Genomic DNA, 13,943 nt, shown 5'->3' on the forward strand with positions numbered 1-13,943 from the left:
GTAATATCATGACTTTCTAAATAAACTTTCCCCCCCCCCTTTTTTCTCTGTGTTCCATTATACCTACTCCAATCTTTATCTTTATCTGTAGCTGTAGCTGTAGCTGTAGCTGTAGCTGTAGCAGCAGCAGCAGCGTGTTTTATGATGGAGAGAAGATGCTATAGCCGGGCCTAAACTATCTTTGTCATCAAGAATATTCCAGCAAGGTTACAAACATGTCATTTGGATTCACATTTTGAGCGGGTGGCAATGCAGTCAAGGCACACTGGCTGTGCAAAACAAAGTCATGCAGCCATTGAGTAGTAGCAGGGGTGAGGGCCATTCTTTGGAAGTACATGTTGGCCTTTAAAGGGCAAGAAAACATATTTGGTAACTTACAGCAGACAAAATGGATGCCACATGCCTGACTTTTTGGTCAGTGATGAGTAATAAGGCGAATCAGGAAAACAGTTAATGAGTCAATATCACCATTAAGTGCCTCTGAGAAGTCTCCATTTCACCCCCCAAAAAAAGAGATTTTCCATTGAATGTCAATGTCATTGATTGTACAAATATTAAGTGGATGTTATGCTCTAAGAAATGCATATTGGCCAAGTGCCCACACTTTATTTTTTTTCAAAAATCCATTGCAAGTGCACAAAATACTGTACATGCAAACAGCAAAACGTGAGCTTGCTGACAGGGTGGACATTTTTGGCAAATGTTCGCATTTAATGAGCACATGGTCGACCTTTCCGTTAGAAAGATGACTGTGTAGTGTTTAACAAATATAGTTTGAATGGACATGTTAATCTTGACGTGCAATTGCACACATAATAAGATGAAAAACTGTCAATATTTTCTCTGCAACTAGCCACTGTCTCAGCCTCCACTGAAGAAGGACAGCATGCTGGTGATAATGTCACTGTAAACAGCAGAGGGTTTCTTAAAGGGAAGTTTACCCCATACTGATAGCGTGGACAGCAAATTCAGGGACAGAGGCAAAATGTTCAATATCATCATGCAAATAGAAGATGCATAATAGAAATTGTTTCACCCAACAGCCGGCTGTGGACAATAAAACCATGTAAAAAAAATTTTTTATTGTAATATCATTTAACCACTTTTATACACACTGTAGTTAGCAGAGCAGTGCGTGGTACATGCCAAAATCACATACCAGTACATACAATGAAAAAAAAAAAAAGGCATAAAATCAAGGAAACACATTTTAAGAGACTCATTATTGTACTGGTATGTGTGCATATGTTTGGCCACTCATAGTAAGACATGGCTTCATTATTCTGCAACATTTTCAAGACAACTGAGTGATTCTATGGACACCGACAGCATGTCGTAGTGATATTGACCCTAACACTAATGAAATGGTGCGAAGTGGCAGTGCAGTTATTCGATTTGGAGGGCAAAGAAGGTTGTGCATGTCTCTCACGATATTGTCACGGCTTTGGTATTCCTGTCAAGAACGTCCACATTTCCTGTGCCACTTATTGTCATTGTCCCATTGTTTGCTATTAGTCGGACTCAACCACTGTCGTAAATGTGATTGAACATTCCACACGTGTACAGGTATATGCATTCCCATCAAAGACAAATAAAAGGAACCAGTTATTTCCAGTTCACAATAGACATCGTCCAATTTGTAGCCCGACAATGCAGTCACCAAGCATAATGGATGCAACAATGGATGAGTCCTTAACTGAACTGCGCCCTTTACAACTGGTGCAAAAGAAGATGATTGTGTATGGATTATGCACAACGACAAACAATACTTTCAAGTTTGAGGTGGATGCAGAAAAAGATGACAATGAGCTTTCATTTAGGTAAAATACAGTTTATTTGTGAATGTACACTGATTAGCAGTACTTCTAAAAGCAACTCCATGAGATTAGCATTTATATAAGGGAGTGTTCACAGGTCACAAAGTCGCTTGGCTCATTGTGGCAGGCCAGAGCAAACTTTTTTGCAATTTTAACATAGAATGTGGATTAGGAGGCATTAGTAGCGCAAGTGCAAAGAAATCAAAGTCCAAATGAAACAATGCACATTCAGTTAATCTGGGAGCAATTTGTGCTCATAAAATGCTTAATGAGCAAACAAAACAAAAAAATAAAATAAAAATGAAGCCAAAAAAATGGAGGATGTCAAATGTGAGGGATGCAATGAAAGAGTGTTGATGCATGCCGGTGTTAGCTTGTGTACACTTCCTCCCTTCTCCATCTTTCACTTGCATGCACTCCGGCCAGCTGCTGGCCAAAACAAAGTACTGGACACAACTAAAGACGGAGCCCGCCCTCCAAATCCACTAGTTTACTCTGCTGGTTCTGGTACTGGTACACGGTGCATCCAGCCAGGGAGTGGGTGCGAGGAGAACAGGTCAACGACAGGTCATCTGACAAATATTACATTTGCCAAAAAGGTTGCACGAGGGGAGTTACAGGGCTTACAGAGGGATCGAATGTGCACCTGAAAAGCTGCGTTTGAAGGAGTGAAGCCGAGTGCTCGTATTGAGCCTGAGAGCAAGGGCCATGCAGTCATTAGGGGGATTAAACAAGAGGTCCTGTCAGGGTCATTGAAGCCACACTTTGGATCACAACCCATTGTCTAAAAACAACACAATATGGCTTTATATCACACACACACACACAAACATATCAACACTATACAAAAGTCATGCCTTCGCCATACTTCGTTCATGAGGCTGGAGTATTAGGGCCACACTAAACAAGAAATAAATCTGCTGTCAACTTTCTAAGACTAAATCTGTTGCTGCACAACGGACATGCTCACAACAGATAAAAAATCATATGGTGGCAAGTCATGAGCAGTGAAAATTTACCGTATTATATATAAATCTGCCAAGTGAGGACAAGCGGTACAGAAAATGGATGGGTTGAAATGTTACAAGAATCAAGTTGGAATTTTACAATAGTTTTTAGTTTTACATGAATATAGTTGCAATATTTGAACAGAATAAAGTTGAAATACTAGGAGTTGACTTTACAAGTATTGCAATTGTTTTAATTTTACAAGAATACAGTCGTACTACGAGAATAGTAATTTTACCAGGGAAAACAATTTACAATATTAAGCTATTCCAAGAAAAAGTAAATTTTATGAGATTAAAAGTGAAAAAAACGTCCTTTGAATTGACTCTATTCCAACATGTACATCGGTTGCACATGATTAAAAGGTGTTAAACTAACATACATGTATATTATTCTATAATTTACGAGATGAGTGGAAAATTACATCAGTTCCACATTTTAATCATGTGCAGGCGATACATGTGAAAAATAAGTACTTTCTTCAGTGCAGGTGAAAAAAATATTTTTTTCTATAAACTGATATATTATACAACTTGTAATGATTGATTAATGACAGATGCCAAGAGAATGACTGTTTCATTTACACTTGCGTGGAAATATGGCCACTGTCTTTTTCTAAAATTACAACTTTGTATCTGGTAATATTACCCCCCCTCCCCCCCCCCCCCCCCCCCCCCCCCAACCCCGTATGGCCCTAATACTCCTGTTATTCTCAAATCAGCTGGCAACTGCAGAAATTAGACGTATCAGCACTACACATCCTGTTTTTGAACTTATTTTTTGCTGAGTGCACACATCACTTTGCACATGAAAAGCCTTTTTTCTGGGTCTTCACTCGGCTCAATCGTCCACATCTTTGCTCTGCTACTTGCTCAATTTTGACCAAATACGACTTCACAGTCTCCTTCACTGGTGAAACCATCCCACACTGCAGTAGAAGGAACGTGCAGCACAATGAAATAAAAAAATATATAGTTACAAATCTATAGCCAACATATCCAGTTGTCATATATATCTGTGTTATATTTATGCACTCTACTCCAGAATATAGCGTGAGCAATCACTTCTCCTCCTGGCAAAAGACAAAACAGGTGCCTGGAAAAAGCTGAGAAATTAATATAAAAGGAAGTTGAGTAAAAGCACGTTCAATAAAAAAAGGTCAAATTTCATGCGATGACTTTAACTACACTAAAAATTCCGGTTTGTCCAAAAAGTAAGTAGGAAAATGCTACATAAATATACAGTGTCTTGGTGGCTCTTTTGAGATGTTAATGCTAAATGGTGCAGACTCCAGTTTGGTGAGTAAACATACTTGTATGTTGGTGCTGTAGAAGCGCAAGAACAAGAAGAGCAGTAAACAAACGGACACGTACCCTGTGGCCACCGAGGGAGAGCAGCTGTCCAGTGTGACGTCATCTGTCGTGCAGCCACTCAGTCATTATAGACTCAATGCACAGGCAGAGGACCACCAGATGAGATTGCTGCTTCTTCTTCTTCTTCTTTTTAAATGTGCAGTTTTGCACTCTCAACTTGATTATTCCATTTTTTAAAACACGAAACAATGCATGGTACTTTTAAAAGTTCTAATTTCAGCACAGGAGAATCGATGAGCCAACTTGGGAGTACTGCATACGTGATCCACTTGAAAAAGCCTTACCACAATAATTCCACCTGTTCACCTGCCTAGGAAGCTTTTTTTTTTTTTTTTTGTTACATATCAATCCTTTTTTTTTCCATCCAAATAATTTCTTTTGAATATAAAACTCTGAAAAGGATTATAAACAAAAAATAAGGAAAACAAAGAGAACATAAAAGACAAAACTTCTCCCCTTTCTATCATCTTGGCGCCCCTTAGGCCTCTGTCTTCTCTTTCTTTTTGTTCTTCTTGAGGAAGGACGGCGTGCGGAACTTCTTCTTCTTCTTGGCGTTGGGCGACTTGGAGGGCGAGCTCTCCTGGGACAAGACCTCCTCAATCTTGTCGCCCGAGCGCACCGTGATCTCCACGCTGGTGTCCAGCCGGCTGACCCGCTTGCACAGCTCGTCGTCCACGTCGCAGTGGTTGTCCTTGCCGTTCATCAGGCCCGAGTGGTTGACTGTGGCGAGAAGACGGCCGCGTGTCACACCAGTGAACAAACCTGACATATTATGTTTCATCCTAATTAATAGTTAATAATCACTGAGCCTCCAGGAAACAATACGGATCCAAACCTAAACAAAGGGAAACATTTTCTTTTACGGAATGAGTGGGCAACTTTTGATCAGTAATGTGTATTGTATTTCCATATATAGTTGCTCCACTCTAAGAGCCCTACCTCAATTTCATTGCCAGCTGCATAGTCTATGAGCACAGATACAGGGTCCAGTCCAGGGTGTACCCCGCCTCCTGCCTCAAATTTGCTGGGGTAGGCTACAGCATGTGAATGTTTTGCCAAAAGCAGTCAAGAACCTATATTACATATTGCATTACCATGTTTTTCCAAGTAACCAGCAAAACCTGACTTTTCAGATAGTTACAATGTTTTGATTTTAGTATGAAACCAAACCTTCAGTAACAGCCCCAGAGGGTTTCAGAGTTGTATGGAATATTCTGCCTTTAACTAGGCTGACCTTTGAGCATTATGGAGACTTATTAATTTAACGTTTGTTATTTTTGTGGGTGTAGTGGTGTAGAATCAGCCAGAGCCCAGTATTGTTATCACGACTGATATTGTCAGGTCAATGCTTCCCATGCAATAGGCTTTTTGCGCTTATCATTTGTGTGCAAAAAACAGGTTACAATAATTCTCGCGCATTGGTTCTCAACTGCTGTCACCCTGGGACCTGCATTGTTCTACTTAAGTGGTGACCCACTTTTATAGAAGTGAAGAACAATTAAAAAAAACATGTATTGTTCAAAAATAGCCTTTGAAAATATATGAATATATTTTTTAAATATAACTACAGATGCTTACATGTTTAAAGTGCCTTTAAAAGCACATCATTATATAATATACCATCATTTCTCGTGTATACAGGTACAGGCGAAGTACACCCTGAACTGGTTGCCAGCCAATCGCATGGCACATATAAACAACCATTCGCACACACATTAGCGCCTACTCGCAATTTAGACTCTTCAATTAACCTTCCATGCGTGTTTTTGGGATGTGGGAGGAAACCGCAGTGCCCGGAGAAAACCCACGCAGGCACGGGGAGAACATGCAAACTCCACACAGGGACTCTGGAGGCCGGATTTGAACCCGGGTCCTCAGAACTGTGAGGCAGATGTGCTAACCAGTTGTCCACCGTGCCGCCCAAATTTATATATAATACGGTAAATTTTCACTGCTCACCCGAGAATCATGACTTGCCACCATATCATTTTATATCTGTTGTTAGCATGTCCGTTGGGCAGCAACAGATTTAGTCTTAGATAGTTGACAGCAGATTTATTTATTGTATCACCACTTCATAGAGCACATATCCCAAGTCAAAAAAATAAAAAAATACAGCGGAAACTCGATAAAACGGACCCCGATATAATTCATATCGGATAAAACAAAACGTCGGGACTGAACATTGCCTCCAAAAATAGTTTCCATTTGTCATTTCACAAAGTGTGTTTGTTCTAGAATCGGCAGTATTGTTTACTGGCACTGTGGCCCAATGCAGGCAGAGAACGGGACTGACACATTTCCGGGTCACAGATATACAATATGACTAGTTTTGTTGGTCAAGCCGTCCGCCTTTGGCGACAGATTTCGAACTAGGAAGCATACTAAATCTCATGAAAGCGACTCAACTATCGCTTCACGTTTTGAGCATGGATAGTCGCAAATCGAGGGTGTGCATTATACAGTACATAGGTAGAACGGTTTGCCTGATTTTTTGGGTTGATTTTGGGGGTGCGTATTATACTGGAGCGCAGTTTATACACGACACATTAAGGTAATTGTTTGTGTAGTATTAGTATAAACAGACTGTTCGTTTTGATTTAAATGAAGATCAGACCACATTCTATGACCCATTTATGCAGAACATACTTTTTCCTTCCACTGTCGCTGCCTCTACTACTCTTACTACTACTACTACTAATAATAATAATAAAAATTAAATAATAATTCTAATAATAATACAGGCACGGTGCACGACTGGTTAGCACATCTACCTCACAGTTCTGAGGACCGAGGTTCAATCCCCGGCCGGTGGAGTTTGCATGTTCTCCCCATGCCTGAGTAGGTGTGATTGTGAGTGTGAATGGTTGTTTGTTTGTATGTGCCTGCGATTTGCTGGCGACCAGTTCAGGGTGTACCCTGCCTCCTGCCCGATGATAGCTGGGATAGGCTCCAGCACGCCCGCGACCCTTGTGAGGAGAAGCGGTTCAGAAAATGGATGGATGGATAGTATTACATTAGATTTAAAATCATATTACAGATTTCCCAGTATCTAGCCTACTATTTATTTATTTTACATACCAACACAACAGATATGAGTGAAAGCTAACATGAGAAAACAGGGTAGTTTTGGTTTAATAACTGACACACAGTGCAGGAGCAAGAAGAGGCAGCGCTGATAAAATGACTGATACCTTTAGCTGGAGTGCCTTGTGGTGACTGGGTGAGAGACAGAGAGTGAGAGAGTGTGGAGCCGTCATCTGAGGTTAGCTCGTGCTCGCCATCTGCAGGGGGGGTGGGGGTTGGTAGCGGGGGTGGGATGAGTGGATTGTGGGACGATGGTGCAGCGGGGGATGGAAGCGGTGGCAAGCGGGTCGGGAAAGGGTGCGGGGATTGCGACGAAGGGTCAGCGGGGTAGCCGGGGGGAGGAGGCCCAGTCAAGAGATTAGTGACAACACACACGAGTTAGGATTCAAACATGGACAGATGCTCTTCTGAAAACTTGACAGAATCACCATTGGATTCCTTTCAGGCTTTTTGGAGAGCAAGGTTTCTCTTTCTGTGCCAGGCTCATACTACAGGTTCTGCCAGGATGTATGCAGTTAGTCATCATTATTTTTGAAAAATGTTATGAAGGCCAACTCCATTCTTTATTCCAACCTCCAGACAATTTGCATTACCAAGAGTCCGGTAATATATATATATATTTTTTTGCACAAACGTACAGTAGCCGTTTCTAAAATTGTTAGTTCATTGTTTAAAAAAACAATAATAATTGACTGCATCTCCAAAATACTTTTTATTTTATTCTTAAAAAATAATTTTACAATACCACATTTTTAAATTTACGTGATAACATATGGTAAAAATTTTAAATGATAAAATGTAACAATAATATATATTTTTTTTATTATCAAAATAAACTATTTGGCATCATTTTTTTTAACCTTATCTACAGGTGACCTGGCACATCTGTCCCGAAAAAGAAAATAAAAAAAAATATATCGAACTTGGCCATTGAGCATAAATGTTTGCCTGCCAGCTTTCAAACATAATAATTTCTCATGGAGCATTTGAATCTTTTTGCAGTAGTTCGACCATTAAGAATTTAAAAAAACTTCTTAAACGTACCATACTTCCCAACAGTTAAGTCAGAAAAAATAGTTGTTCAACAGGATTTTCATACTGTACCTTATGTAATACAATAAAATGCGTTTTGCCCCAGCATTTGTCAGTATAGTTATTGTGCCATGAATAATTATGTAACTGTGCACAAAAGATACTCCTAAATCACAATGACATGTTAATTATAGTTAATTAGCACGTTCGGCGTTACACATTGAGATGGCTGAGGCCTCACTCACAACACAACACTTGTATGTGTATTCAGCTCGCGTAACAGGCTATGAAAGCGCTAATTTGCTTTCTGTTTGTGCTTATGTGCCTGTGCAAAACTTACAAGCATACAATTGAGATTTCAACAGTGCAAATACTGTATCTTATATATTATACACTTTTGACATTTATGGAATGAATTTTTTTTTTTTTTTATTGTTATTGATGACCACTTGGGCCCTGTGTGTCCATGTAGCCATGTCATGTTTAAGGCCAGTCCAGATGGCATCCAGATTGGCCACTGGGGATTCACGGCGGTGCGGGGGCAACAGTGTCACAGCAATGACCAGCGGTCATGAGGTGGGTGTGAAGACCTGCTGTTTGTTCGTTCTGCTATCTTACTCATATTGGCCTCTTGTGCCCGCTTCACCACACACACTTGCACTGTATTTGTGCACTGTATGCACAGACACACGCATGAATGAACACATGTATTGAATGCAAGGTCGCAGGTCTTGAGTATGATGGAGACTGTTGAGATGGCCTGCTCATCTTTATCTGTTCACTATTGATATTTCCCATGCCTGTCTAAAAGGCTCAGAGCTAATATGATTAGCATTCGCTGCGGAGTGTGTGTGTATGTGTGCATGCATAAAAAGGTCTGTTGGGTGCAAAACGTCTATGTCGTTCGTGTTTCCTGGGGCTGCTGCTAATCTACAGAAATACACAACAACCAGAACCTCAGGTACACTTGCACACTCGTAAGATTCAATGCAAGAGATTAATCCAAAATGTTATCTAATAATAGTAATCACTATGATCACTATTGATGGGCAGTTGTAATATAATATACATACAATAAAATATCTAATATTATATTATTTATTATACATTATTATACTGCGATTGGCTGGCGACCAGTTCAGGGTGTACCCCGCCTCTCGCCCAGAGTCAGCCTAGTGAGTATAAGCGGTATGGAAAATGAATGAATTCATATTTTATTATAATACCGTAATAATAATATTATATATATAATTAAGTGTTTATTGTTGTAGTTTTAAGTTTCAATTGATGTTGTGCATTATACTGAGATATTTTAGACTGAATATAGCCACTGTTCATGGAAATTGGCATAATATTAGCAAGAGCGCTCAGTATAATGCAGAACAGCTCTAAAACACTGCAAACTAACCACAATAACAAACATGTTCAATTCATAGCTCATTAATTAAAAGAAATGTGTTATCTTTTTCAAAGCAGACTTGTTAATACCGATCTTTACTGCATGGTCTTAAGACTGGGCTGGTGTGCGTAATATTTTGGCCCTGTGAGTAACTGTGTAAGAAATCCACATCTCATTTGTTTCGGGCAAATGAAGCAAATAAGGCCAGTTATATTAAAATGTTTTACTTTTTTCACACGCCTTTCATTTTGCATATGAGCCGACAACTAAATCACTATCGGATGATGTCTGTGATTCAAATGGTATAAAGACAGAAAATAGAGCTAAAATAATCATTTACATGAGCAGAACATTTTCTACCGACCATTTGAGTGTCTCTTAGTGCATGTTGTGTTAATAAGTCTGTCGAGAGTCTTTAACCATTGAGCATGAACAACTTCAGCATCAAATGTCAAGGAAAATAAACAGAAGACTGGCCGTGCATCACCTACCGAGACCCAGTTGCCTCATTTCCACATTTTTGCGATACTCCTGCAAGTCTTTCTCTGACAGCTCCCTGAAAGGGTTTGGAGGCAGGGGGGCCATCTGCTCCTCCTCTGTGGGCACGTATGGCTGCCGTGGACACACACAAACACAAATAGACAGAAAAACAGTCAGGAGGCACTTATAGCCAAAAAAGGTTGTTGTACCTTTTTTCAGTGTATAGAAACAGAAACTTAAAGGCAAAAAAGAATAAAATCACACATCTACTCCAGTCTTAAAAGGTCTGTTATCACTAACACTTTAAAGCTTCTCGACTGAGGAAAATTGTATAGACCACTTCAAAGTTGACTCATTTCAAGACAGAAATGTTCTGACATCTTGAACACACACGGGGAAAATTAGAAACTGCCCAGACAAGACACTGAAACAGACGCACATTGCCATTGTGTTGAGTAACATTCATGCACACAAACCATGACCCAACATCTATGTAAAAAAAATCTGTCCAAACACATCATCACATGTTAACATGCAATTAAGAATATTGCATAATGATTTGATGTACAGATGCAACATACAGTATGTGAATGTGTTTTCTTGATCATTCTAAGACAACAAAACAGGCAGTTGTGCTGTGATGCAAAACTGTAAAAAAGGGAGGGAAAATTAAAAACGCTGCAAACAACCATTAATAAACATTTGTGGGTATTTACCAGAATGTGTATCTGCACTTGCGCCTTCAACACAAAGATACCAACCACACTCAAGTCAGCATCAAAAAGTTACATTTGAATTTTTTTTTTATATCCACATGCATTTATTAATTTATCAATTCAGTAACTCTATCATGCTAGATCAACATATTAAAGATGGAAATACAAAGAAATTGAATACTGCACTGTACTGTTGAGCATTTGAAGCGGGATATGGTCGCTTGGCCCCCCCTTGTGGCTATGAGGGGTTACTAACTGACCACGTTTGAGTAAACAGTTTGGACTTCTTAACACGAAATATTAAAGGCCAAAGCCTGACTCCACCCTAGGATTGTCAGTTACAGTCAGTTTCAGAGTGACTGTGAATGGAACATTTTGTCCCACACCAGCTGCATTCATCTAGTTAAACCGCTATATGGTCCTTGACAACTTCAAAGTAAAATCTACTTAAACCTAAAGTAATAATTCATGTTAATGTGTTGGTCTTTAGTCATACTTTTTAATCTTTATACCCTGGTGTACAATGTCTGACTGTTTTTTCTTTGCATCTTACCCGCCGTGGTTGATCAATTGGGATGCCAGCCAGGTGCTGAGAGCGCGGTCCTGATGTCATCACGTCACACCGATTCTGCTCTCTAATCTGTAAAACAACATTGTTAATAAAAAACAAATCCATCCCTGACCTGCTGGGATAATTTTTAGCAGGTGTCTGTCCTCAGTTAAAAGTTAAAGAGGTCCTGTTCAGGAAAATCATGTTGTATAGCATGTATATATTACATTTCATTATTTTGTTGTCTCTAAAGAAAAAAAAATATGTATCAGGTGACTTTCAAACATTTCTTAAATTTGTGACATAAAAAAAAAAATGCTTATGAACAAGTGTACCTCAAGTACCTGAAAATGGAAAAATAAGACAGCATGATCTGCGTGTTTTCTCTGTGCATTTTTTTACAATTGTAATGACTAGAAAAGCTGCGAAAAAGTTGTGCTGGTTGAGATAAGGGTACCGTAAACTCCCCAAAAGTTGTGCTGGTTAAATTACAAGCCTTTGTCAAAAAGAAATATATATTAAAAAAATAATAATATATATATATATTTATATATAATAATAATATAATGTCAAAATAATGAAACTATCAGTCATCAACAAAACTAAATAAAAAAACCAAAAACACATCTTTAATTACTTCGCACTTAATCATCTTGCCGAGTTGAATTCTTGAGTTCTTTGAATCTCAACTGTTAAAAGACCTCATCATCATACATGATTGTGTGACATGAGACTCACTTTGTTCCTCTTCTGCAGCACCTCCTTGGGGTCTGTGTTGAGTGGGACAAACTGATTGGGGTCCTCAATTCGGATCGGCGTTCCAGTCTCCTCTGCTTTCATCCACTGTAAATGGAAATAATAATAATCATAGTTATAATAATGAATAAAATAATGAAATCCCATCCTATCCATTACTACAGTAATGCCATAAAAATATTTTATTAAATATTTATTATTAAATAGCAATACCAATATCCAAAATATGTATGTGAGGTGCAGGTACAGTATTATTTTTGTCCATATTGGATCGCCACCCTCATGTTCTACTGTCGGTATCTGTGACTTTGAATGTGTGTATGGCTTTTTAAAGGGGGGGACAAAGGTTATTATAGTAAAGGAAAACGAACAAAAGAACTCAAACTAAAATTGACAAAACATTTTCGTGACTGAAATAAAATAAAAATGAGAATGTGTCATGGTCTGTGCCCTGCAGTTCCCTTTTTGGAGCTTGGGTGGCGCTTTGCGCCTGGTCCAATCAGCACTCATCACTGCCTACATATAAGCCTGCCAGATCCAGGAAAGCAGCGCCAGAGTATTTATTCTCGTTCATGGTATACAGGCCTTCTCTCACGATTCCTTCTCGTGCGTTCAGATTGATTGCTTGTCGGATATCCTAGCCCCTGAGCTGCTAATTAATAAACCCTTCTCATGTACTTCCTCCGCCGCCGCCTGCTTTTGGGGTCCAGTCCTATTTCATGCGATTACCAATCGTGACAGAATGTTTTTTAAAAAACAACATTTTACGTTTGCAAAACTAACTGTAATTATAGCGAACATGTCAATTTTCGTCTTTGTCAATTAATTTCATACATGAGCTTTCAGCATTGATTTTACATGTATTTATTTCAGATAAATACAAAGATACAGAAGGAAAATCGAACAGTCGTGAAGTGTAGTTCACTTACTGTGTGTCGCCAAAAAGTGACATCATCGGGCAGCGCTGTCGTATTGACGGCTCGCCAGAATAAGCGCAACTTTTGCTGCGAAGCTAACGTTTATGCACAAGCTGTTTGCTACATCTTGCTAATGGGAATGGCTAAGATGGCTACTGACTAGCTAGCCCCGTTACGGTACCTGCACGTCGGTGATTCGTCTTTTGGGGAAAACTCTGAGAAAGGGACAACTCCCGAGAGTCCCCAAATGCCGTTGTTTCCCGCCACGAAATACAGATGTAAAAGCAGACAAGGAGTTTGTCTCGCGGACGCAGCAGCTGATTGAACTACTGCGACAACAGGACATTTTCACAGCACTATTTCAGCGACAGCAGGAAAACTTTATCACAATAATCACGGACATTCACGGCGGCCCCGGGCTACCGGCTACGTATAGACGCTGGCTGGTTGTGATTAACTGGTGAACACCAGTCCAGGGGTGTACCAAAATCAGCTGGGATAGACTCCAGCTCACCTGCGATCCTAATGAAAATTGGTGGTAGAAAAAAAATGGATGGATGGATAAAATTAAAAACAGACACACTTTGCATCAAAAGCTCTAGGAAAGTTTAAAAACAAATACCTGAATCGGAGGATACTAATCCCTTATTCAACCAGCAGGCGGCGTAGTAGTCTCACGCTAGAGGGCTATACTCTATACTATTCTATTTATAACAAATATCTCATAAACAAGGACCCTACATCCATATTCATGTGACCCGATAGGGTTGCGAACCTTGTTAATATGAAGTTTTCATTATAACAATGC

At 39.5% G+C, this 13,943-nt stretch overlaps 1 protein-coding gene across 7 annotated transcripts in view; it reads right to left on the bottom strand.

The window, feature by feature from the left end:
* Positions 1–1,062: 1,062 nt before the first annotated feature.
* Positions 1,063–13,943, bottom strand: part of add3a (adducin 3 (gamma) a) — a 116,565-nt gene continuing 103,684 nt past the window's right edge. For 4 of the 7 annotated variants that reach the window (XM_061769424.1, XM_061769423.1, XM_061769422.1 and 1 more), the window contains 6 exons: positions 12,201–12,305; positions 11,466–11,552; positions 10,913–10,936; positions 10,208–10,328; positions 7,393–7,482; positions 1,063–4,918 (listed from right to left, as the gene is read on the bottom strand). In XM_061769424.1, the coding sequence (XP_061625408.1) occupies positions 4,677–4,918; positions 7,393–7,482; positions 10,208–10,328; positions 10,913–10,936; positions 11,466–11,552; positions 12,201–12,305 (669 nt within the window). In that variant the 3' untranslated portion in view covers positions 1,063–4,676. The remainder of the gene's footprint in view (positions 4,919–7,392; positions 7,483–10,207; positions 10,329–10,912; positions 10,937–11,465; positions 11,553–12,200; positions 12,306–13,943) is intronic. The other 3 variants (XM_061769426.1, XM_061769425.1, XM_061769427.1) reach the window with 3 other exon arrangements.

This window comes from Phyllopteryx taeniolatus, chromosome 4 (genome assembly GCF_024500385.1).
Source record: "Phyllopteryx taeniolatus isolate TA_2022b chromosome 4, UOR_Ptae_1.2, whole genome shotgun sequence".
Lineage (NCBI taxonomy): Eukaryota > Metazoa > Chordata > Actinopteri > Syngnathiformes > Syngnathidae > Phyllopteryx > Phyllopteryx taeniolatus.